Below are 27657 nucleotides of genomic sequence, written 5' to 3' on the forward strand. Positions count from 1 at the left end.
TGAGTGGACGACTGTCCCATAGACTCTGACCATGGTGGTTGGTCAGAATCATCCAACATAGGGTGTGAATTTATGGATTGGGTAGACGACTGCATGGATTGGGTAGACGACTGTATGGATTGGGTAGATGACTGTTCTTTAGACTTCTCTGACCCTGATGGTGGATCAGAGTTGTCTAGCCTCTGGGGTTGAATGGATTGGTCTGCAGATTGAGAAAATGAATCTGACCGTGAAGGTCGATCAGTCTCACTTCTCACCGGGTGGATTGGTTGTTGAGGTGGAACCTGAAGATTTTCCACCGGCTGGATGGGGATCTGATCAGCATGTGTTTGAGATTTTGCTGACCATGGCATCTCTATTGAAGACTGAGATGCTAAGTTAGATGGAGGAGGAATATCAGGCTTTGCCTGAGCACTTGAAGGAGGACGAATGGAAAGATGTCTTTCCTGACTGTCTGAAGTAGGACGAGTGATAGGAGTCTTTCCTTGAAGATATGCTTTTGACCTGAAAAGTTTGAGCCTATTGTGATGAACCAGTTTCTTCACATTTTCATTATGGATGTCGGCAATCTTGTAGTCAAGCTCATCAGGAGAGGATGAGACAATGACAAAAGGTCCCTTCCAGTTAGGCTCTAATTTGTGTCTAGCATTGACGGGATCGTGCAACCAAACAAGATCTCCGGGAGTGTACTTGATGGTTCTAGTTGAGACATCATAGTCCTTTTTCTGTCGAAGTTGAGCTTGGTCTGTCTTCTGCTTGGCGTGTTGGAAAGCCTTTCTCAGCCGAGAACAAACATCGGTGACATACTCTTGAGGAGAATCATATGACTGTGTCATGATAGGACAAGTGATACTAGCCGGGGTCCGTGCTTCACGACCATGCATGACGAAATAGGGTGTCATACCTGTGCTTGAATGAACACTGGTATTGTAGGCTAGTTGTAGTTGATGTATATGTTTGTCCCAGTCACCTCCTTGATCGGCTATGTACTTTGCAAGCTGTTCCTTAATAACTCGGTTCGCTCTCTCGACGATACCAGCTCCTTGTGGGTGGTATGGAGACGAACGCGATTTGCGGATACCAAGCTTCTTGCAGAGATCTTGAACAAGTCGAGATTCAAATTGTCTTCCTTGGTCAGTGTGTAATGACTCTGGAACTCCGTGTTCTTTGATGTATTCTTCAAATAAGTGTCTCGCAACAGTTTGGGCGGTCTGGTCACGCATAGGGTAAATGTTGGTATATTTACTGAAGTGATCAACCACAACCAAAATATAGTGGTATCCACTTCTCGAAGTAGGAAGTTCCGCTATATCCGCGAATACAATTTGAAGAGGGTGATCTGTTTTGATGTTCTGAAGCGGAGCTTGGTGCTTTGGGTTTGGTGATCTTATCGACTCACAGGCATGGCAGGTTCTGCAGTAGTTGGTTATATCTTTGTGCATGAACGGCCAATAGCACATAGCTTCAGCTCTGTGTAGTGTGCGTTGAACTCCGAAGTGTCCAGAAGATGGATTACCATGTATCTCTTCTAACACTCGAGGGATGAGAGATTCTGGTACAACTACCTGAAGTGAGGATGTTCCAAAGTTGTCTTGTCGTCGTCGGTATAAGAGACCATTCTGAAATACAAATCGAGGGAGCTGCCATAAAAGACGTCGAAGACGGGGTGATTGTCGTCTTACTTCTCTCACTGTCGGATGATGGTGCTCCTTGATGTACTTGATTATCCTTTGAATGTCCATGTCATGTTGCTGGTGGTATTGTAAATCAGCATGATGGTTAGAAAGGATAAAGTTCTCAGTAACTTTGTCGTCCATAGAGTCACATGACTTTGGATTGGTAGATGCTTGGTCGGATTGAGTTGTAGATCGATTTCTCGTAGAGGAGCGTGTGTTTACCATGCTAACAAGGGGTGCTGTCTCGTCTGGCATGCGTGACATAGCATCGGCATTACGATGTGCAGTGCCCTTTCTATGATTCATGGTGAAAGAATATGCGTTCAACTCTACGATCCACCTTGCTCTGCGTCCTGTGGCATCATCTTGTATCGGAACCTTGTTGTAGGCCAAGAGGGGTCGATGATCTGTATGGATTGTGAATTCTCTGCCCCTTAAGTAATGTCTGAAATGTCGAACAGATGAAATTATGGACCATAGTTCTCTGTCATATGTCGACCATTTCTGTTGGGCTGGAGTTAGCTTTTTACTGTAGTAAGCAACTACTCGGTCATTTCCGTCTTGTGACTGAGAGAGTACGGCCCCAATAGCATCTTGTGAAGCGTCAGTTGCCAAACTAAACTTCTTGGCAAAATCCGGATATGCAAGGATTGGTGGGCTTGTGAGAGAGGACTTCAGTTGGTTGAAGGCTTCCTCGCATTCTGCCGTCCAGATAAACTTCTTGCCTTTCTGTGTCAAGTCAGTGAGTGAAGATGAGACTTGAGCAAAGTTTGGTATGAATCTCCGGTAAAAGGAGGCAAGTCCCAAAAATGATCTCACTTGGGTTGGAGTCGTTGGTTGAGGCCAGGATGACACTTTCTTGGTGTTGACTGGATCGGGGAGAACTCCGTCAGTACTGATCACATGACCAAGATAGGTTACTTCCTTTCGAAAGAATTGACATTTCGAAGGCTTCAGCTTGAGGTTAGCATCTCGGAATCGTTGCAATACTTCTTTGAGATTGTGTAGATGGTCTTGAAATGTCTTGCCAAGTACTATGCAATCGTCCAAGTAGATGAGGCATATTGACCAATGTAACCCATGGAGAACTGCTTCCATTACTCTCTGGAACGTCATTGGTGCGTTAACCAAGCCAAAAGGCATGACCTTGAATTGATAGAGTCCAGTTCCTGTAGTGAAGGCAGTCTTTTCTCTGTCCTGTGGCTCAAGTGGGATCTGCCAATATCCAGATGACAAGTCGATAACACTAAAATAGGAAGATGATGCTAAAGCGTCGATGGAATCATCAGAACGTGGGATAGGATGGGAGTCTCTGACTGTGATAGCATTTAATGCTCGGTAGTCTACACAAAACCTGTAGGTATTGTCTTTCTTTCTCACCATCACAATTGGGCTGGCCCATGGACTGAAGCTTTCCTCAATAATGTCTCGTCTTAGTAGCTCATCGACTTGATTCTGTATTTCAACTCTCATAGTAGGTGAAGTTCTGTATGCTCTTTGTCGAACTGGCGTCTCTGTTGTCGTGTTGATTTCATGATAGGCAAAATTAGTCTGTCCAATATCCTCAGATGTGCTGCTGAAAACATCAGAATAAGAATTGAGTAGACGTTCAGCGCTTTCATACTCGGTTTTGGACAGGTTCGAAGTAGGGAGCATTGAAGAAAGGTCAAGAGGTGAGCTTTCCTGTGTGCCGGCTACAACACCGTCAAGAATCTCGTACTCTTCCTCTCTGTCTCCAGTAGTAGAATAGAATTGCCCGAGTGCAGTGTTAGCAGACAATTCTACCATCTCAGATGTAGGGTTTATCAGTCTGAGTAGGATGATACCATCTTGTGGTCGAGAAAGGGATCTCGCACCTGCAATATTGAGATGTTCGTCGATAGAGGGCTCAAATATTCCATTGTAGTCTTGTGGAACTACATCAGGTTGTGGTGAAATCAATCGACCTTGAACATGCACCTCACTCATTCCAGGGAGAGTTGTCTTTCCAATCAGACAAACATTACATTTGAGTGGTACTTGGTGTTGATGTCGTTCAACAAGTGGAATACTCATACCAGGCATATTGAATGTAGATGTACGAGCAGAGATGGAGGCATCATGTTGGTCCATGAAGTCCCAACCAAGGACGAAAGGGTGAGTTATGTTTCTCGCTACTCTGAACAGATGCTTGACTGTCTTGTTTCCAAGATGGATGGTTGGTGAGGTTGTTCCAATAATGTCAATACCTTCTCTGGTTATCGTTGAAGCCAAAGTTATCGTCTTGTGCAATGGACTTCGCTGGCTCTCTGGGATTGAGTAGTAGAAATCTGCACTCATCAGCGATATAAAGGAACCACTGTCGATGAAGGCTAAAATATACTTGTTGTCGACAATTGTGGGAATGTATGGTGGTGGAGGTGATGAAGACCTACGATTGACAGTTGATATAGATGAAGGATGACATTCATTTTCAGTTTGGGTCTGTTTATCAAAGAGGGATGAAGTTGATGGTCGACCCTTGTCATCAACTATGAATAGTTTCCCTGGTTGTGATCAAAGTGAACTTTCCTCGACTGAGTACTGTTCATCTGACGATAGGGTGAATCTCTCACATCAGAGGGATGGCGATCATTAGAAAATGTAGGTTGCCAGTTTGGTCGACTTGAGTAGCGGCGTTGGTGAGGGCTAGTTGATCTGTCATCATAAGTGTTATATCTGAGTGGACTTGATCGGGAAGGGCTGCGATGAAAGCGTTGAGGGCTTGGTGACCTAAATCGTCTATGGTGTGGAGAGTGTGGACTGGGTGACCGATGATGTCCAGATGACCGATGCCAGTGATCATCTGAGTTTCGGTACCTCGATCTAGATTGATGTTCATGTCGATTGCGTAAAGGGCTTGGTGATCTAGACTGCTTCTGATGCCCATCGTAGTATTGATGTTTGGGCTTAGATTTGTATCCTTCGAATTTCAGTTCTAGATCGTCTAATCGTTTCATCACTTTCTCCAATAATACAGAGTTTGGATCACTTCTTTTCGGTGAAACTGAAGCTATTGTCTCATCTAGCGGTTGCCCAACTTGATTGGCTCTTTCGACCCGTACGGCAATGTCTAATGCTTCAGCGAAAGTATTAGCGCCCATCTCGTATATCTTTATCTGAAGGGGTTTGTCAATACCTGCAAGAAATCTGCGAAATTTCTCGCCATCCTTTCCTGCAGCATCATAGTCTGGGAAGGCCTCTTCAACGAGAGTGGCTATCGCCGCTGCAAACACTTCTAGGGCCTCATTTCTATGTCTTTTCCTTGCATCGATGCATGATTTGAAGGAATTAAGGTAATTTGTATTCCCAAACACTGTCATCATCTTCTTCTTTACTATACTATAGTCTTGTTGGTCAGAGGCTGAAATGCTCTCCCATACTGTAAATGCGGCACCGGCAAGTCTCGATGGAAGAAGAAGGTGAAGCTTTCTCTCTGCCTGTGGGAGGACTTCAGCAGCAACTTCTAATCTCCTTGCCCATTGACCGAAATTTCTGCCATCTTCTCCAGTGAAGATTTCAGGGAGATCAAGTCGAAACATGATGGTAGGGTGTTAAATGTGTATAACAGAGTTCTATATATACAGCTACATATATGTATATGTATATGTCAAATTACTATAGATTGACTATCAACTTGCAAGAGTCAATAATAATCACACTCAGCTATCGAAGCAGAAATAGCTCTTGCTAAATGAAGGAGGGTGAATGTATGAACAGGAGTTAAAGCAAGTGACTCACCAACATTCAAAAGTCAGTCTTGAGATACATGTACAAGCCTTGACAAACTTGAGAATGCACATCCAACTCACTATAGAATGTAGAGTACATTCAGTTTTCAACTGCATACATGGATACAAATGTACATAGGAAGCAAGATTGTAGATTAAGCTCAGATCATGAAAATAGAACTCACATTTATGAAGAATTCTCATGAAGCAGGATGAAAAATACAATCAGTAGATGCTTTATGGAAGCTGTATCCACAGAAGAAGGGTGTACTGATAATGTATCCACAGAAGAAGGGTGCAGTAAATCACTCGAAGGAGGGTGTAAATCACTCGAAGTAGGGTGAAAAATTCAACTATCAGCTGCTGGTGGGTAAAGCTGCCTGAAGCTCTGGGGTAGAAGAGGACTAGAAAACACCGCTGGCACCAATGTAGTACGGGGTTCTTATCAATTCTCATTCCTAGCACTCTTCATGCACACAGACAGCCCAGCAGACAAGACATGCTATCATGTTCAGAACTTACTGGCCAACTCCCAGCTTTTAATGTACAGAAGCCTTGTTGCATTCTAGCAACATTCCATTCAAATTATTTTAAAGCATATCAATATTCATTTAAATGCAAATCAATAGAACAAAGTATAACTGAATATTCATATATACAAACAAAAGATATTCAAACTATATGCAAATTATTATCCAGGCTTGAGTGCATCAACTATAACCAATCAGGAGAGAGGTGGAAGGAAAGGGAGAGGGAGAGAGAGAGAGGAGTGAAGAAAGCTGTATGGAGGATGGTGGAGTGAATAAATACAAAAGAACCTTGTGTGAGGATGAAAAGGGTGAATATAAATGAGGGGTGTTCTATTACAAAAAAGGGATGATTCATGACTAAGAGTGGAAAGAAATAAAAGTGGAAAGAAATAAAAGTACAAAATCAATCCCTACACTATTTATAATTTATATATTAGCTGGATTTATATACCAGTAGCACTTTTTGTCTCAGGATACAAAGCTCATGCTACCCCGACTGTAGCTGTGCTGCCCATTTAGGCACTCAAGCATTCAAGGAATTTCTTCCTACCAGGTACCCATTCACCTCACCTGGGTTGTGTGCAGCACATCATGGGTAAATTTCTTGCTGTAGGAAAACATGTCATGGCTGGTAATCGAACTCACTTCCCTCAGTGTGAAAGACAAAACTCATAACCACTAGCCCACGACGTCCCAACAAAATTTGATTTAATCTAATGTCTTATTCTAGGACATTATCATAACTTACCACTGCAGTATTTTCCGGGATGGTTTTATCATAAGGCTGACCAATGAAAACAGGGGGTTGATTCTGTGCATCCCTGATAGAGATTACAACTGTTGTGGTATCTTCCAAACCCCCTTGATCCTACAGTAAATAGATTCATTTTGATAAAACATGAGTATGGATAGGAGAGGTACAACTCTACAATTTTTTAGAACACCAAAAAATGTATATGTCACCGAAAGACTTCTTTAAATATTTCTAAAAGAAAAAAAGTTCTCTCTCAAAAGGAGCAACTGCTAGCTCCCCATGTTAATCATAATGGTGGAAGATCAGTGGCGTACCTCAGATTTTTTTCCACAGGGGGGGCAAATTCGTCTACCAAAAAAATTGACAAGCCAAAAAAAAAGGTCTTCAAGTTCAAAGGAGCGGGCCAGGGATCAGTTGTGACTCATCAGGGGGGTCTGCCCCCGGCACACCCCCCTCCCCCCGTAGGTATGCTAGTGTGGAAGATATATACTGTACACCCACTCTTTCTACCCCCCCCCAATCTGGACTTGATATAACAGCGAAAAATGACATGCAATTCCCAGTCCGTTAACTGCCATTTGTTCCAAACAATGATCACTCTAATACTTCATATGTTACCTGTTTTTTCAACTCTAGCAATTAATGTCTAGCAATGTGCACTCTGATTTTTAGAGCTACAAGATATTTATTAATTTGTCTTTGCAAACATTATGATTACAAAGAAACTTGTTTTCCACTGGTGTAATATTACATTAGACATGCATGAACAAAATAAAACAAAGAAACAAATAAGTTACTCAGGTATGAAGCAGATACAATAAACCATTTACAAAAGTTTGAGTCGTCCAGAATACTTATAATCATTATCATTCAAATATTGTTATAATTAATATCATCATCACTACTATTACTTATATATTATTATTATCATGAAACTTTCCGGAGAGCTCAAATCAAGGCCATAAGGGAATAAAGTGCAAATTGGTTTGTTTAATAAACAAAGCAATTTGTATTTACATCAATCATCAGCATCATTAATTAAGCTGACCAATTACACAACTTCACATGAGTCAAATGCCTAGCTTCACAGGATGTTCATGTAATGCAAAAAAAATATTCACAAAGTACAAGCTCACTAATTAGAGAATCCTACATCAGTTTTCTCAAACCCTTCCTGAAATTAATAAAACTTGTGATATACTCACTGCTGCTTTTACACAGACTGTATACTGCACAACTGAAGCATAATCTAATTTCTTAGCGACGATAATTTCACCTGAAGTGCTTTCTACCCGGAAGTCCTCCATTTCACAATTCTAAGAAATAAATTTGAAAAGAAACTCAGTCAAGACTGAACTGTGCTAACCAATGACACTTTTAAAAAATGGCATTTATAATGCAGTCGGTCAAAAAATGATTAGGGTATAGCGATTTTTCAGCAACTATAATTGCATTGACGCCCAATGGCAACAATGCATTGTTCTTGTTCCATATTCCTATTCCGTAATCTTCTTCTTCTTCTTCTTCTTCTTCCACCAAAATCCCATTTGTTTAACACATGGTTTTGTTAGCTCTACCCTTCCGTCCTTCATCCAAATTCAACCAAATTTGGTAGACATGTTGTCCAGCATCCCTAGTTGTGCCTCTCGTCTTCCATTTTCCAAAATCACTCATGCATGACCATCCAGGCGCCATTTTGTCAATTTCAAGTCCATTTGCATACCATTCTTCATTCTTTCATATCTCAGTTATCCTGCATGCTAAAGACTTCTAACAAATTGCTAAAGATAGTCCAAGAGTTGCTCCGTCATCTGCGACGTATAACTTGACCTTCAAAATGCCATCTTCATGCCTTAAATTCAAATCCGAAATAGCCTTCCTTCAAAAACTTCATATTTATTAAAATGTAAAGTCAAAAAATCGTAAAATGGCCATAATTTTCTTGTTTTTATTCATTTCGAGCTCAAATATTCAGGAGTTGATTACAATACCATATCATACATACTACTCAGTTTTCACGCATCACTGATTTTTCGTCATTGAAATAGCGCCCTCTAAAGTTTCAAAAACACTTACCTTTGAATGCTCCTCATTGCGTCATGCATGGCCAAACCCGTACCCTTTCTTGGATTTAGGGTCTTCAAGATATGCCCTTTCATGCCATTTAAAAAAATATATACCTTACAACTGACGAAATATCTCAAAAATGCTCCCGAAAATCAGCAAAATACCCAAAAATGCACTTTACTGCCAGCACAACTTCAACTTGCTCTTATTTCCTTATTATTGAAGCTTATTCTTTTTAACTTGGCAGATATGAGTATTGATATATACTTAAACAGTTCGTTAATTTTTTGTAACAGAAACTAACAAATTGCTGACGGTAGCTTAAAATTATTGTGCAAAACCTTCATTTTTAATGTCTTTCTTTATATGGCATTTACTTCTGGTCTATTGCTTCCACACAAATAAAAGTGGTATCAATGTCACCGCATTGGAATACTCTTTCCAGTGATACCAAATACGACATAGGTTACAACAGAAAATTTCAAGATAAGTCAATCTGAACACATGGTATACTGCTCACAATGCACACATTTTCAACAACCACGTATGGGCCGCCAATATGGTCTAAAAAATTTTACTCGAGAATGTAACTTCCTATGGACAGCAAAATGTGCTAATATCCAATTTGATTAACATGTAATATTTGTTAGTCCTCCCCTGCCACCGTTCCTCATCAAAATTCATTCTAATTTGGTAGACATGTTATCCATAATTAGTGACCATAACTTTAGAAATAGCGCCCTCTATTGCAAAGTCTTAAAATAGTTGAATTGCCATAACTTCCTTTGAATTTATTTTTGTCTCATATTTTCAGGGTTTGCCAATTGTATCATTTCACATAATCTAACTGTGTTTTACGCATCAGTGACCATTCCTTTAAGAAATAGCGCCCTCTAATATTTTGAGAATGTATATCATCTACAGTTTTCTTTCTATCTCTTTCTGTTTCTTGCCCTCTATTAAATCAGAGGCGTCAATGCATGCACATCGTTCTGAAACGATTGCAGTTCTAGTTTCACCTGAAGTGCTGCTCTTCAGCCTGAAATCCTTCATTTCACAGTTCTAAGAAAGAAATTTGAAGAGAAACTCCAAATCAAGAGTGAAAACATTGATGGAACTTCAAGAATTACATATCATTGGAATCATTTTAGCGAGGCCTACTACAGTAGGAACTGTTTCCATGAAGGTACCATCTAGTCTCCTGTTTTCTTGCACCTCAATCTACATTCAAACTGAATCTCACTCAACGTCTTTATTCTATCTAACTCTCCATTGTCTGCAAGTAAACACTGCTATGAAATCCTACATGTAACCATATACACAATATCTGGTGGGTGTTTCATAAAGCTGTTCGTAACTTACGAGCGACTTTAAGAACGACTGGTGACCCTTTCTTACGCGCTTAACTATCGTCAATGAATATACCATTTACCACAAGGAAGGATCACCAGTCATTTGCAAAGTCGCTCTTAACTAACAAACAGCTTTATGAAACATCCATCAGTAATGATAACTAATCAATAATCGCTATCCTCTGAAATGCCTGGAAAAAAAATTTATCACATTTTTAACATGCTCAAACCAAACGAATGCATCAATACTCACTGCACCAGAATTAGAAAGACTATATATTATTGTATCCCGAGGATCAGCATCTGTAGCAGTTACCGTAGCAACAGTAGAGTTAACAGGTTCATTCTAAGGGAAACAGTTATGAAATTAAACATGACCCGATATAGAAGTCATCAAAAATATCATCCTTATCTTATTGTCTTTAACATGAAATGTAATGTATGAAATAAGTCTTGTCGATATCAATATATGAAATGGAAACATGCCTCATTTTCAGCTTCATTTATTTCTCCTCAAGAGATCAACAGATGAAAAATAAATGTAAACAAATGTATAACAATCTACATTAAAGGTAAATGCTAGTTTTGGTAACGATATCAAAATGAGTTCGTACAGAATCCAATGAAATGACCACCAAAGTGTCTGTTTGTATAAATAAAACGCATGTGCCAAAGGATTCTGGAAGAAATTGTGTAATTGCTGAGAAATCAGCAAATAAGCACAGGATTCGGGTAGAGTGTTGGGCCCAACGCTCTAAGCAATAATTATACATTGTCCCACGTGCACTTATCTGTGTTGGGGATCTTCAGCGTGAACATTTTTCAGCGTAGATTTCAAGATTTCACAAAGTTCAGTTAATGAAACTGTACCAGATCTAGAACCTCGATGATATACTGACAATTAAGCCTTGTTTTACAGACTTTCTCATGAAATCAGTTTTTACTGCTACTACTGGAGTTTCTCTTTAAATGAATAAAAGGGACTGATGATGTACAGGTAATATGTCATTCCCATCATAATCACCATATTGATAGCTCCATTACTTTCATCATTACTATGTTCATTATTATTGTCATCATTATCATTAGCATTGTATATAATGATAATTAGTATCATTATAGCACTGTTACCATTAACGACATGATTAACATCTTCTTTTAAATCATTGAATTGACTTAATTACCTCAGATATCTCTTTAGAATATGGTTCATCCTGAAATATTGGTGCATTATCATTCTCATTTGTGATATACAATGTTACTACAGGAGACTAAAAGAAAAAGAGATAGAAATATAGATTTAATTCACATAAAAACATTAAGAGTCATGACATTGCAGAAGTATTAATTTAAATAATGACTGACTAATTCGCTGTGAAAATAAATATTTACCAGTATAAAGTTGTCCGATTGCAATGGAGATATAAGTATTAATAACAAGCCCATCCTGATTAAAAATTGAATTAAATGACATAGTTATAAAATAATTCCACTGAAATTCTTAAAGTCAATAATGACAATGTCCCCTAACATGTGCAAAAATATATTTGAGTATCACTTTTAAACAAAAGTAAAGATTTCTTTGGACTGAAAAAAACTCCCATTCTATTATAAACAACATTTATCATGGAAACAAAGTTTTCTATCCATCACATTAAATATCATATTCTGTACATCTGCATCATTTATGATATCCTTTAATGCTTACTCAACAATAGCAATACAGAAGTGCAAAACACTAGAAAAGCAACTGGACAATGAAATTGAAAGGTCAATTAATAACGCATGCCTTTATAAATATTTTTTCTAAATACCCTGAAAATACCTACATTCGGTAAAAATAGCATTTTTCTTTTTTTTAAGATCTTTTTTACATTACAGACTGAATCAATGAAACACTTTTTGGTTTACTTACCTTTATAGCATTTGCTAACCATTGGGCAGACATTGAGGTAAAGCTCTGGTGAAAAAAAGAGGACCACTTGTCAGAATTGATCCAACTTAAATACTTTTATTAGTTCTCCACAGCAGTCTGTGCGTTGTTACTTTTTATTAATAAAACATGTGTTTCTCAATCTACTACCTACAAAGAACCCTAAGTTTCTACTACTTGCCAACAATATAACTAGAAATGCTCGGAAGTTTGCGCGGCCACGAACATGTATCCCGAACCCAGCGCGCATCATCCATCATTGCGCTCTATATATATCCCGGGGGGCCACTTACATTGACGAGCGGATACCATGCGTGACCCAAAAAACACGTAAAGAGGATGTCTTTTTCACGATTTTTTCACTAGGAAAGTATGTGTTTAGGGTCGAATTTGCGGGGATGATTAAACAAATTAAAATTTTTTATAAAGGATGTCCTTTTTGCCCCAACACTTCATATTTAGAGTCCGATTTTTGCCCGAGGGGCAGAAGGTGGGGTCATACTAAACCAAATAAGGTAAAGCCGACGACCGAAGGACCCAAAACAATAAAACATTCCTGTACTTGTTTAGGGGTTCATTTCAGGGAATATTTGCCAAGCGTATCGTTTTGTTTCCAATACTTGTTAAGGGTGGGGTTTCACACGTCAATACTTGTTAAGGGGTGCATTTTCAGAATATGTAAATTAGGTGTTTAGGGTGCTTTTCGAGACCCCCTGGTCGAGCATGGTATCCACTCGTGAATGGAAGTGGCCCCCCCCCCCCCCCCCGGGGGAGCAGCATGTGTGGGGGCAACATGCCTCAGGGCAACAGTGCTGAATTTCACTTTTGTGCCCCCTGACCCACTCGCCGCTCCCATATTTCTTTGCATGTTTGGAAACTTATAATGGTTTTTTTGATGCAATGCATTTTAATACTTTTTATACTGGTCAAATGAATAATAATCATCATCATATCATCATTTTATCTATCTAATCTCTTCATTAATGACATCTCCATCTCCCTTTCTTCTGAAGCTGTTCTCTTTGCAGATGATCTTCTTTTATTCCGTGTTATTTCTTCTGATGCTGACGAAATCATAGTCCAAAATGACTTAGTTTGATAAAGTGGACTGCCAGCAATGGTACGTCCTTTAATGCACACAAGACTAAAGTTATGCATGTGACCAGGAAGAAAAGAATCCAAACTCCTCAGTACTATTTAGGAAACGCATGCATATCATCCGTATCTTCATTCTTGTACTTGGGTATTACAATTAGTTCAGACCTATCATGGAACCCACACATTGATTCAATTGTCTCTAGGTCGAACCGTCTGCTTGGTTTTATCCGAGTTGTTGCACGTGGTGCCTCTACCAATGCCATATTTGCATTATATAAAGCTCTCATCTTGCCAATCCTCGAATATGGCATTCCTGCCTGGCACCCAACGACCTTAAAGTGATTGGTTAACCCCCGTCATATGGAAGTTCTTTCCTTTCGACATCTTTCTTCTAGGACACAATCCCTCTTCTGCACCCCCTCCAGAAGACTACCTCGACTGTGGGACACACTACCCAACGACATCAAGGATGTTGCTGTTCTTTCTCCTTCTACTTTCCTCAGTTCTGTAAAGCAAGCAATTCTATTTCCTGATTAAGACTTTTATGCTTTTCTACTTTTCCTGCTTAATACAATGATTCCGGTTCTGCCTTGGACATGTTGAAGACAAGTTCCTTTTCATTATCTCTGCCTCTCTCCCTCTCTATCTTTTCTCCTTTTTACTTTGTATAAATTATCTCTTTCTCTCCTATCAAAATTATGCAATTATACACTAATGCATGCTTTTCCTGTAGATTTTGTATTTTATCTTGTAAATTACCTTAATTATTTTAAGGCTAGTACATTGATAATCTTATCCTTTCTCTTTATCTCCTCGACTCGTTAATCATTAATGCTTTCTTATCCCAATTTCCTATCCTGATGAGTTTTATCATGTTATCATGTGTTTTCACTGTACATGTATTGTTATGATATATCAAGTGGTTATATCCTGAAAATGTTTTCGATATTAATTCCATTCTACTTTGGACTTCTACCCCCCCCCCCTTATATTTTTTTTCAGAACGCCAGTTACACCAGATCTGCTTAATCATATATATTTAAATTCCAAATTTCTATTGCAAGTTTATTTAAAAATGCCACTTTCATTACTGTTTAGCACCGATGTGATAATTTTTTACCCTGACTATGTTATATTTCTCCAATTTTGCAGTAACTTTTTTCTAATACATCTCAAGACTCTCTAATTGATTGTGTTGGCACCTTTTTAGTATTCCCTTTTTTAACATGCAATATTTTGTGTAAGAGTATTTATATATTTTTATTTATGTCTTGGGAGCGGCATGTGTGGGGGATCATGCCTTCGGGCAACAGTGATGTATTTCGCTGGAGCCCCCTGACCCACATGCCGTTCTTGCATTTCTTTGCATGTTAATGTACTGTAAATTTCATTCTAATGTAATGTGTATGTACTTTTTTATATTGGTCAAATAAATAATAATAATCATCATCATCATCACAATATCATCATTTATCATCATCATCACAATCATAATCATCATCATATCATCATCATCATCATATCATCATCATATCATCATCATTATCATCATCATAATTGTCATCATCATCATCATAATTGTCATAATAATCATAATCATCATCATCACATATTTAATCACCATCATCATCAACATTAATATAATTAACACTATATCATTATCCTCATCATCATCATCGTTATCATTATTTACTTCAACATCGATATATCCTCTTCACGCACATTCTCATCATCATCACCTGACATCATTGATCACCATTTTCCTTGTCCTCTATATAATTACCTCATAATCTATGTCAGCTTTTATGGTGACATTACCAGATGCTCCATCAACCTCTAGGTAGTCATAGGCATCAGGAGAACTAGACAAGTCATAAATACCATACACGAACACTGCATCTTCATCATTAGTGTCCCTAGCCTTAATAGTTCCTACATACGCACCTGTAGCAAAATAATGACAATAAAAGAAATTAGATTGGTCATTCCACTGGGTTGGGAGAAACAGATTATGAAATGTTGATGTAACATGTAACATTTTAATTCCCAATGAATATTAATTAAAATGTGGATAAATTTTGATATGTCATTGTGAGGAAGGTATCCTACCATGCATGTTTGCACTTGAAATCTCTCATGTAATAAATTTATTGCAATAAAAATGATCTTTTTAACAACATTACACTAACATTACATTTGCATGTATATAATTATAATTGGCAATAGAGCCTATACCAGGGTTCTTTCTAGCAATATTTTTTTTCAGCTAATTTAAAATTTCAAAACAAAATACAAGCAATAGAAAAGAAATATAAATTTTCTATGTTGTGCTGCAATTGTGCTATGAGCACTCAGTAAAAAAGAACAATAGCTAGATTTATGTAGCACTTTCTACTGCTATTATTACCCCCAGCTTTAGGTCGAGCTTCTAGTTCTCCAATGGCATTCAAGGAATTAATCCTGCCAGGTACCCATTCACCTCACGCGGGTCAACTGCAGCACAGTGTGGATAACTTTCTTGCTAAAGCAAAACATGCCATGGCTAGGATTCAAACCCATGACCCTCTGTTTGAAAGGCGAGTGTCAGAACCACTAGACCACAATGTGCCCATAGGACTGATAAGACTACAAGGTGTTTACGAGAATCTTTGATATTTGTTACCTATTTCTAGATCCTCAGAAATCTGTTCATTTGCCAAGTCTTCATCAAATTCTATAGCTCCCTGACCTGGTCAAAGAAAGAAACAAAATGAAACTGATTGGAAATACATGTGTCAAAATTACACTTTCTAAATCATGTGGTAAATCAAAGAAGAAAATATATATCAATAGGAGAACTTGATCACAGAATAAACAACACAAATTTTTCTTCTCAATACAAACATGCAACCTTTGAACTTCAATTTTAACATATTAAAATTTAATTTTGAAACAATGGATACTATATATGAAAAATTGAGCATATATATCATAAAATTCATATGCTATTGAAGTTGTAATGTCCTGTATTGTTAAATGACAATAAAATCTTTTCCTCATGAAAGCATGAGGAAAAGGACAGTTGAAAGAAAGCTTTTCTTTGAATTTACAGAAAAGCAAAGAACTTTTCAGGTGGCTATATTATGCACTCATGTGCATGTACAGGATTTTGAGGTTGGCTCATATAGCACTAGAGCTTATAAATGTGAACTTTAGATTACCGGTAATCAAATAACACCTCGAGAAATTGAACCAAACCCGAAAGACAAATATTGTAAATAGTTACCGTGCGCAATAAAGTCTTAAAATCAAAGGATCAAAGGAAACATTTTATCTAGATGATTTGAAGACATGAATTCATGAGACCAGGGCCCGTCTTACAAAGAGTTATGATTGATCCAATCAATTGTAACTCTATGGAAATTAATGTCATAACTTTTTCTACAGAAAATTTGCAATATGTCCTTTGTAAACAAAGGAGAACACACCAATTGTCCGGAAATTAATGAATTTGTGGATATGCCTTCATATCTAGAATTTTGTTAACAAACATGCATTTTATATGTCGACTTTGCTGGTTTTCCAAAGTTGCGAGCGATCAGATCAACCGCAACTCTTTGTAAGACGGGCCCCAGTTCTTTAATTGAAGTATCAGTTTATTGTACAGTGTGTCTTCATGAATCTATTGCTATTGTTTAGTATTGTAGAGGGAAATCATGACAGGATCTAATGAGTAAGTGTGCCTTTTCAATCATTTGAGTATGCAAATGGAGGTACTTCTAATCTTCAATTTTTATGTTAATAAAGTTGAAGACAAAGCCTACTTTTCTTTCCTTTAAATTTATCAATATCTTCTCAAGACATTCTTAGCGGGCATTGCAAGAAAATACTTGCAATCAATCCAAAATTTCTGTAGCAATTTTACAATCAATGTCATCAATTTCATACTCCTTGTTGCCCTGGGACCCAAAATAGACTTGCAATTTATCACAGGTTTCTTGCAACACCCCCCATTAAAACTTTCTACCTTTCTCAAAGAACCACTTACATTCATAAACAGCAAAACTGCCTACTACAATTGAACAATTATGGCACATTGATTTAGAAAGTAAAACTATAAATTGAGGAAATAAATGAGACGTTCTTACCGAAGGACAAAGAAGATGCTAACAATAAAATGGTAAATAGGCAAGACATATTGGTTGGTTACAATCTGTAAAGAAACAAAAAAAAGTGACAATACATTTAAAAAACAGTTGATATTGCTTAAAGGTCAAGTCCACCTCAGAAAAATGTTGATTTGAATCAGTAGAGAAAAATCAGACTAGCACAATGCTGAAAATTTCATCAAAATCGGATGTAAAATAAGAAAGTTATGACATTTCAAAGTTTTGCTTATTTTCAACAAAATAATTAAATGAACGAGCCAGTTACATCCAAATGAGAGAGTCGATGATGTCACTCACTCACTATTTCTTTTGTTTTTTATTGTTTGAATTATACAATATTTCAATTTTTACGAATTTGACGATTAGGACCTCCTTGCCTGAAGCTCAAAATGTTTAAACAATGGAATTCCACGTGTTCAGGGAGGAATGAAACTTCATTTCACATGACAATGACGAGAAAATAAAAATGTTTCATAATTCAAACAATAAGAAACAAAAGAAATAGTGAGTGAGTGATGTCATCAACTCTCTCATTTGGATGTAACTGGCTCGTTCATATAACTATTTTGTTGAAAATAAGCGAAACTTTAAAATGCCATAACTTTCTTATTTTACATCCGATTTTGATGAAATTTTCAGTGTTATGCTTGTTGAATTTTTCTCATTTTATTCAAATCAAGTTTTTGTTGGGGTGGACTTGTCCTTTAATTCTTGAGAACATTTTACAACAAGAAGTTACAAAGTGTTCTTAAACATATTACACAAGTTCGGAGCAAAATTATGGGTTATTTCTACATTTGACTATTAACTTCTGTGTGAAAATGATGTTGATCCTTCAAATCATGAATGTGTGAGCATAAATTTTAGGCGTAATAATTGCTTTTCAAAGACGACAGGAGACTTTATCAATAAAAAAATTAGGAGCGAATCCCAAAATTTTGTGTCATTTCTTTCAAATTGTGCTCATTTGACCAAGATATTGAAGTGATCTTTCATGGTAGTACAACAAACTGAAGACACTTTTGTAGGAAGATCAGTCATATTCTTTTTTCAAAACCTAAAAGGATATCACGATATCAAAGTAAGGATAGCTGAAAATTAGAAATATTCCCAAAGATAGGTTCGACAAGCTGTGCAAACTACAAATAGTCAAGATAGGTTTGAATGGGTTTACTGTTGAAGAAAGTGAACCACCACATCATTTGAACATTCACCAGAAAAAAAAGAAATTGACAAAACAAACTCTATTTTGACAACTGAAAAGATACAATTTTTCCTGTTTAACATGCATTCATTCATTCATGACCCAAGGGATTAATTCTAATATTTTTTACAAAGAAGAAATTGTCAAAAGGTGTAGGAGCATTGATGAAGAGAAGTTTGCTTGAATCCTTTCAGTTGAAAAGTTATATGCCATTTTCATTCAGAGGGAATTTATATTTATTTATCATCTATTTATCATGCTAAAATCATACACCAACAAAACCAACTCCAAACCAGATTATTTTCAAATGGTCTAATGCCCATTCGCATAGTTACAAACTCGTCTAAGTATCATTTGGTCTACCATCAGTTCGTCCAATATCCACATGGTCTAATTGCCATTTCGGCTAATGACCAGTTGGTCCAATAGCCATTTAGTCCATATACCATTTGGACTAATTGGACTGAGTGTTAATTGTGCAAAATGAACGAAAATTAAATAGATATTAAACCAACTGGTTACGAGACAAAATGGTCAAAGACGGACTGGTGATTAGACGAAGTGACGGTTGGACCAAATGGTTGTTAGATGAAATGGTCATTGACGAAATGGTGATTGAAATAAATAAAATTGAATTGAATTAAAATTGATTGGAATAATTGAAAGTTGACCATGTGGTGAGTGAATGAGTTGGCAGTAGAGGAATTGGCAATTTACCCTCCAAACTGACCGCTGATATATCATTGGAAATAACATGTTTTGTCTGTAGGACTGTTCCAGTCTGGATGTTATTCATAGATTGAAACATAACACTCCTTTGACTGATGAGGTGAATTAGAATCAAGGATACATTACTAATAGACTTTGGAATGGTCAGTCTCCACATTGGAAGATCTGTTTCACATGAAATTTGGGTACACATGCACAATGTTCTTGTAATATACAGCAATTTGATCAATATTTATCAAATAATTCTAACTTTTTTACATAACTTTTCATCTTAACAGTTTAATTTTGCAACAAATTGATTTAAATATCTTATTTGTTTAATGACCAAGGCTCTACGGCTGTAAGATGAAGGAATATGATTGACACCTACAATTGAATTTAGTTTTTCCATCAATTTACAGTTACAATTGACATTGCAATTTATGGTATCACAAATGGCCTACATCTTTACTTTTTTAAACCAAAGTAAAATGGAAAAGTCTGCCCTAATTTGAATACAAGTTACCGGTACTAATTTTTCTCTCTATATTATATATCGTAATTTAATTTTGCAGGTTATACATATAAGTATGTAACAATATAACATTGTTCGATAGACAATCATGTTGGCAATAAAAATTCAAATCTAGAACTCTGATTTGAAACAACTTGCAAAATATTTTCAAGAATCAAACACCTTCAAATAATATATTAACAAGGCATTCTGTTTTTCCAACGTATGCATTTCTCAAGTAATATCTAATTCTCTAAATCATAACTTGTCAAGTTCTTTCTCCACTTTTACTACTAACCATGCCCCTCAACACATTTTCTGAACAATATAATGATGCAGAGATGTATACAGTATGTTGTTCAGAACAAAAGCAAGAAACTCACAAAAGTGTGATGCTGTTTATATCTACGCTATTTGAAATCAAGTCAAGTTTACCTTTAAGAGTGGAAAATAATCCGTCCAATGGGTGGATATCACATCATCAGTTTGTTCCCCTTCAATGAGATAAGCAAGAAAGTGTCAATCTAATAGCTGCATCACTTTGAGAAACAATAGCCGTCTACTCTTCTTCTCTGAATAATGAGGATTGCTTCCCTATCACATTTGCTTAGCCGGAAAGCAAACACCCCAACGTATCATTTCATTACAGGCGCAATTACCTCAGAAAGGCATTGCAACAAAGCGCTAAAGTTCAAAATGTAAAATACACACGCCATCTGCACTTTGGAATATAGATCTATCAATTCTATAATTCCCCATATGATTGTGTATTTGCAGTAAAGGAGAAAACAAACATGGTTGAGGAAGGGATTTACATGTTATCTCATGTTCTTTCTAAAAAAAAGGGTATTTCTCCCTCACCTCTTCATATTTTTCCTGGTTCTTTGATTTTTTTATAACATGAATTTTATGAGAATGTAAAAAAATGGCTATGATTATAGCTCACTTTAAGATTATTAATATGTTTACTAAGCAGGAGTGGCCAGACAGCCTGGAGGTGACCTTTTTCCTGAACTAAATGATAGTAGTATTATGTAGTTCCACAACCTGAAACTAATTTCTTCTGTCACCTTTCCTCCTTTCTTCTTTCATCCCTTTCCCCCAAGCTCTATTTTTCTCATACAAGCCAGCTGCCATCGTCCAATTGGCAAACCCCAATTAAGAAATAAACAATAACATCTGACAATGAAAAATAATGTTCCATATCGATGAGGACACCCTCTTTTTATATAAATGTGGGTTTAGTAAAAACAACATGTCAAATAAGATCTACTAAAATTTCACTAGTCACATTAAGAAGTAATTAGGCCTACACAACTTCAGTTTGTCAAGAATTCCTTTATAAATTCTGGTAATAAGGAGTATTGTCGCCCTTCTAAAGTTTCACAGGTTAGGAATCAATAATACACTTGTACTATAAATAATTCTTATACTAAAGCAGAAAAGTAGCTTTTATTCCTGGTAATTCTAATTCTTGTGTATTATTTTTATGTGAACCCTGATAAACTGGGATAAAATAATTTCCTTCTGTTGCCATCATTATTTGTTTTTGTATATATCGTGTATCTGTGAAAAACAGTAAAAAAGGAATTTCCTTTATGGATACTAAATTTATTCCATTCCATTACATTCTAATTTAATAATTTTCTTGCCAAATTTATGTTTTTATCTCTTATGTTCAAGTGAAAATAACAACTTAACATTATGAAAGATTTCTGCCTAAATGAGACAGAAAATCGTGTACAACTCTTGAACGCACACACAGGTCACGGAGTGACCCTGAGTGCAAACAGCTGACTGTGTTACAACTTAGGGGTGATACATTTTCACAATAGGGGTGAGGCAAACTCACTGGAGGGACTTTAATTCACTTATAACAAAGAAATGTGTACTACAGTACTCCTGTTGAATGCTCTGATGGAAATTATATGAGTTTCACATTCATTTGAACGGGAGGACAAGATTATTGTATATATCGAGTGCATTATGCATAAATCATATACCATTGCGACCCCTGCCTGGCCGATGGTCCAGGCATGACGATCCTGAGTGACGTCACCGATAGAGACCTCAAATGCCAGGAGAGCCTATTCGATAACTGACTTCATCTAAAAAACACGTATTGAAGATAACATCCAATGGGGAAATTGCTTTCATTTTCATGAAATATACATTCCGTTCCTCAATAAATCTTTAACCCCGTCGTTAACTGCCCATTCATTCTCGAGCAATGGGGGAATGAATACAGAGTGTCTCAAAGTTTGTGTGAAAAAAGGTGCATTTTCCATAGAACTTCTGCCAAAAAGCAATGCGTAAGGGAAAGATTAGCCCCAAAACACGAATAGATGAGTTAATCAAATGGGATGAATCATGAAAATCAGTGAAATATAGTTTCTCCTGTACTCATTACTGAATACCCCGACTTGATACGATTAATTTTTCCCCCTCTCCATCAACTTTTAAGAAAAAAGGTGCATATTTTCATAAAAATATTATGTATTATATCGACGGACGCCCGTGCGTACGAGCAGGAGGAAGTCAAATGTCTCGTATTTTTCATAATGGGCCATCATGTGCAAAGAATATCAATAATTGAATGGTGGTCATTTTGAAAATGAAAATTAGAGACCTTTGCACAGCTTTTATCTTCCTACACTTTTGATATTTGGTACGCCTTAATCAATTCTGTTTAAAAAAAATTGTTGAAATTTGTTTTGAGTTATCTGATATCTTGACTGGACTATCATGCACTCTATCCCTTAGCAGTTTCATTGCATAAAAATGCATGTACACATATTACATCGTATATTGAATTCATGTTCATAAAATCAATGAGCTCAATCCCACTGCTGCCACCAATAAATACTCCCAGCAAAATCTATGTTGAATATGATTATCATGTTTAATTCATATCTGATCAATCATACTCCACAGTCCACATCAAAAGCAAGCATGCATCTATTAAGGCACAGAAAACACTGTTTGCTCAATTTCTGTCAGTAAACAAAACGATTATTTAATGGCAAACAGTCGACCTTTGTGCTGCACTTGAGTCTAATAAAACATATCAAACTTTGTACATGTATGAGATCCAGCATATCCTTTTCTTGTAAAGAACGATTTTTTTTATGAAAGGGGAGGGGGGTAGCTGGATTTTTAACTACAAGCAATAGAAGATTGATATGAACTGAATTTGACAAAAGAATGGACCCCCAACATTCTTTTGACAGTTAAGATATTCTAGCAAGTTTTTGTGAAGATTATCTTCATTCTGAGATCATATCTTTTTTACCTGCTTCTTAATTCACCAGTATGCCTGTCTTTCATTTTAAGATATCAGTGGAGTGACTTGTGCTACTTTAATCTGCAACTATATTCATTCAACCATTCATTGCTCAAGTCAGATCACCTTGATTATAATATAAAGGCCACAATTATTGGAATGTTCTCAAACTCAAAAAAGAGAACATACATGGACAATATATATATATGACTCATGAGACCCAGACACGTATCTCACCAACAAATTAATGCGAGCGCGAAGCGCGAGCAGATTTTTTTTTAGTATACAGACAGGAAAAGCGTGCCTGCTTAGGACTGTTTGTAGTAACTCATGAGGAGGATACATATCTCACTACACAGGTAGTACGAGTGCCGAGAGTGAGCTGAAATTTCTTTATATTCTGACCTGAAAACTTGATATTCTAAGCATTTTTGGTAACAGTGATTAAGATTTGTATCTAAAAGAACAATAGATGCGAGCGCGAAGCGCGAGCTGAAAATTAAGAACGAGTTGTGTATCACCATCTCGCTTGCTGAACATTACAATCTTTTTTTTAATGCATATCCGGAATTATTGGGGGGGGCAAAATAATATGTTTGCCCCCCCCCAATATTTTCAGTGGTGGCGCGATCGCCCCCCCCCCCAATATTTTCATTGGTGGGGCGATCGCCCCCCCCCCCCCCCCAGGATCGACGCCTCTGTTATATGTTCAAGGCACAAGAAACTCAGTGCGGCTGGCTGCATGCATGGCGATCCGCTGCAAGGAGCGCAGCGGCCTGGAGTAATGCATCCGTCTTCGTCGGCATCCCGGTGATCGGGCTGCATCGCGGGGTATTTGGCCCCATTTGGCCGCAGCTCTTTCCAGTCTCGCCGCGGAAATACGATGAAACAATCCATCAAGACACACAAAGACAAATGAAAATAATACATTGCACCACATCCAAGTAGTGATGAATATTGCAATCACATGGAAATAGAAATTAATGATTACCTTAGGCTGGCGAGGCTGCAGCTGATTGGTTGAAAGTTTTTATCACGTTGAGTTAGCGGCAGGTGCAGCGCCGTTACTTTGACCCCTGTTACATCTGAAAGTTTCCTACCCGAGACCCGACCGAGTCCACTTGCAACCTTGACTGGATTATTGGTGGATTAGCTTCGCGAACGGACCGAGTCCGAAATGTGGTCTGTTTACATCACAGTGTTCATTCCCTCCCCTATCACCCTATCTGTAGGCCTACTGTTTCGAGCGGCATCCGATTGCTGACACCTTTAAAAGGCGCTCTCGATCTAGGCTCCGAATAATTCGCGCGCGCTAATTGAAGTTACCCGAGATTCTGAAAGAATGCTGATGATCCCAGCAGTCGTGGAAGATATGATCCACTTGAAAAGGATACGTTTAAAATGCTTCTTTTCACTCAAATCAAAGACTTTATCAATCACAATTCACATGTCGCATGCCGCAAAAACATTCGAAGAACGACGGGGCTGGGGAGGGGATAGCACGCACTATATGACGTAATTTGACAGCTGGCGAACGGACCGAGATAGGTTCGAAAGCTTGTGTGCGTTTACATCTACGAATCGGTGGACCGGGGCCGGCCCGATACCTACCCGAGACTACATCTGGATGTGGTCTCGGGTAGGTTCGCTAAAAGGTGGCCCGAGGTAGGTTTGGGATGTTTACATCTGATTTCTTTCCGACCCGAGGTAGGCCCCGGGCCGGCCCGAGGTAGGGAATCTCTCAGATGTAACAGGGGTCTTTGCCGTCGTGCACTGCTGTGGCCCACATGCACAGAGGGTATTTGAAGGGATGGAGCCAATTGGAAGGAGGGTGGTGTCCCGTGGTGTAGGCCGAAGGTGCCTCCCCCCCCCCTTCATTTCTTAAAGGGGAAGTTCACCCTGACAAAAAGTTTATTGTAAAAAAAAGCAGAAAAAATAATAAAAATATTGCCGAAGGTTTGAGAAAAATTCATCAAATAATTAAAAAGTTATTAGAATTTCAATTATTTGATTTGTGACGTCATATGCGAGCAGCATTCCTACATAGCGAATGGTAAAAAATCAATGAAATGTCATTTTCTCAGAAAATTGAAAATGGTTTTCACTGTAACTTTTGTTTATCAATAGACAAATCATTTCACACCCGATCATGAAAAGAAAACAAAATTAAGTCATCAGGAACCATACAAAATTTGAATTTCATACATTTTATATTACATAACACATGGGGCAGCTGCTCGTTTATGACGTCACAAATCCAGAATTTTAAACTCTAATAACTTTCTTACTCTTTAACGGATTTTCCTCAAACCTTCACCAATAATTTTTACTATTTTTTCTGCTATTTTTACAACAAAGTTTTCTTCAGGGAATCCCAAGATGGTTTAGCCTTTTTAAGCATGTGTGCCTGTTAATCATGCAGAAGCTCCTTCTCTTATGGTAGTACACTATCCAAGATACTAAGGTGTAGATGATGCGAGATGATGGCAGGGAGGGGGGGTTCAGGATCACTGGACTTCCAAAAGTTTAAGATTCAAGGGAAAAAAAAGATAAATTGAAAAATAGGATAGGGGGGGAAGGGTTCAAAAGTTGTTTTTAATATAATTTCCAAATCTATCAGATTTTCACTTCAAAAAGGCAAAATTATTTTGCCACCATTCATCGTTTTAACTCACTTTTTTTTCAGGAATTTTACCTTTTCAGCGTTTGGGAGGGGGCAAATAACACCAAAATCTAGGGAATCGAACTTGAAATTAAAAATTCAACTGGAATAAACGTGTACGAAAATAATGACAACGTAACAATACCTTTCTGCCTGGTAAAACATTATTTTACACCCCCCACCCCTCTGGTCAATTGTGGATCCCCCTCCCCAGGTTTAAAGGCTTGGTAGCAGAGCAAAAGATCATAACCTTGTAGCTTGAGAATAGTGGTAGTGTTGGATGGGAGGGTGCATGAATGCCATTTGCGGCCATGCCGCTGGGCTATCTACATCATGCCTGCATGCCCGTTCCATCGGGATCGATGCATACGCACTCACATACTGGCAATCCGTTCCAAGGACCCCCAGGACCCCCGTTTTCACAAACATTTATAGTTCCGAAGCCTGTTCCGAGGACCCTCCTTTTAACTAAGCCCGCTCCATGCAAGGATATCTGTCTGATGTCATTACCGTTTACATTCAAATCTATGACCAAATAAATATTTTGGCCTCGCTTGCTTTTTCACAAATTATGAGAAATACAGCGCTGTTAAGAATTTCATCCTTTTCAGATATTTTGCCTCAGTATGCCTTTACCCAAGTTCACACCGAGTTCATTTAAAATGTTTTCATGTAACCATATTGAATAATGAGAACATACCCCACACATCGGCCAAATAACATAATATTGCTCTTCCCATTTCTCTCATCTGATCTTCTTCACCCATGCTCAGCCACCCCCCTTCTCTCTCTTCCCCTATATTTCTTCCCCCGTCCCCCACAAATATCATTCCCTCCTCTCATTCCTTTCCTCAGGTTTATACCTCTTATATTTCGTTTCCACTTTCACTTATTTCTCATTGTACCACTGTGCAATGCACCAAAGCCTCCACTGAGAGGTATCCCATATTCACCACAAGACAAAAACCTCATAAAAAGTCACAATTTTTTTCACAATACAATTTACTATTGCACAAACATTGATGAGATAGAAAATGATTTACAATCATCCACAAACCGCCTTGTTCTTGATTCTAATCCCCACAATGTCTTTGAGATTGGTTGTACATTGTGTTTTGGCAACTGACTCATCGAGACGAAGACGAAATTACATGTAATGTACATGCATCATCTTCAAGAAGTACTCTTTTTTTCTTTTTCTTTTTGGTAATACATTGATGAGATTAAATAAGTACAGGCTTTGATAGAAAACTTATTTGAATGATATCATACACATTTTTCTTGACACAGATGACATGCATTATGCGTTTTCATGCCAAGAAAAGTTGGCAAGGTAGTTCGCAGTTTATGAGTGTAGTCTTAGCATCAGACCCTATACACTTATCAAACGGAGGCCTTGATAAAAGGGTACATGTACCAGTAATCTTGTCTAATTTCTTATGAATCAAAGAACAGGGGATGTTAAAGGTCAAGTCCACCTCAGAAAAATGTTGATTTGAATCAATAGAGAAAAATCAGACAAGCACAATGCTGAAAATTTCATCAAAATCAGATGTAAAATAAGAAAGTTATGACATTTCAAAGTTTCGCTTATTTTCAACAAAATAGTTATATGAACGAGCCAGTTACATCCAAATGTTGGATGTGGACTTGTCCTTTTAAGGATTTTTTTTGTTTCAGAATGGTGTTTTGACCCAACATGCCGATTTTCTATTTGAGGTAAGGTTGGCTGGAACACACTTAATGCAAATATCATTTTAGCATAGTTTCCACTGCAAAGAAATCGGTCAACACATCCCACTGGGAACTGAAGCCCAGCACGGAATGAGTGTGCCTTTGCCTTGGTTTGGGCCTTTCCACTCTTTCCTTTTTTTATATACTATATTTTGATTTGTCTACAAAATGTACCGTATTTTGTAAATATTTCATGTTAATTATCATTGATGTTATTGAAAATAATTATAATGACAATGATTTGG

The 27657-nt window shown here is 37.5% G+C and overlaps 1 protein-coding gene across 1 annotated transcript in view; it reads right to left on the minus strand.

Moving 5' to 3' along the window:
• LOC121432158 (cadherin-23-like) overlaps positions 1 to 20307 on the minus strand; it is a 63770-nt gene extending 43463 nt beyond the window's left edge. The window contains exons 1-9 of the mRNA XM_041630015.1: positions 20169 to 20307; positions 17287 to 17351; positions 15822 to 15887; positions 14943 to 15103; positions 12044 to 12088; positions 11313 to 11399; positions 10382 to 10474; positions 7915 to 8025; positions 6704 to 6823 (exon numbers count right to left, since the gene is read on the minus strand). Of these exons, the coding sequence (XP_041485949.1) occupies positions 6704 to 6823; positions 7915 to 8025; positions 10382 to 10474; positions 11313 to 11399; positions 12044 to 12088; positions 14943 to 15103; positions 15822 to 15887; positions 17287 to 17335 (732 nt within the window). The 5' untranslated portion in view covers positions 17336 to 17351; positions 20169 to 20307. The remainder of the gene's footprint in view (positions 1 to 6703; positions 6824 to 7914; positions 8026 to 10381; positions 10475 to 11312; positions 11400 to 12043; positions 12089 to 14942; positions 15104 to 15821; positions 15888 to 17286; positions 17352 to 20168) is intronic.
• Between the last annotated feature and the right edge of the window lie 7350 nt (positions 20308 to 27657).

Source organism: Lytechinus variegatus, chromosome 18 (assembly GCF_018143015.1).
Source record: "Lytechinus variegatus isolate NC3 chromosome 18, Lvar_3.0, whole genome shotgun sequence".
NCBI lineage: Eukaryota > Metazoa > Echinodermata > Echinoidea > Temnopleuroida > Toxopneustidae > Lytechinus > Lytechinus variegatus.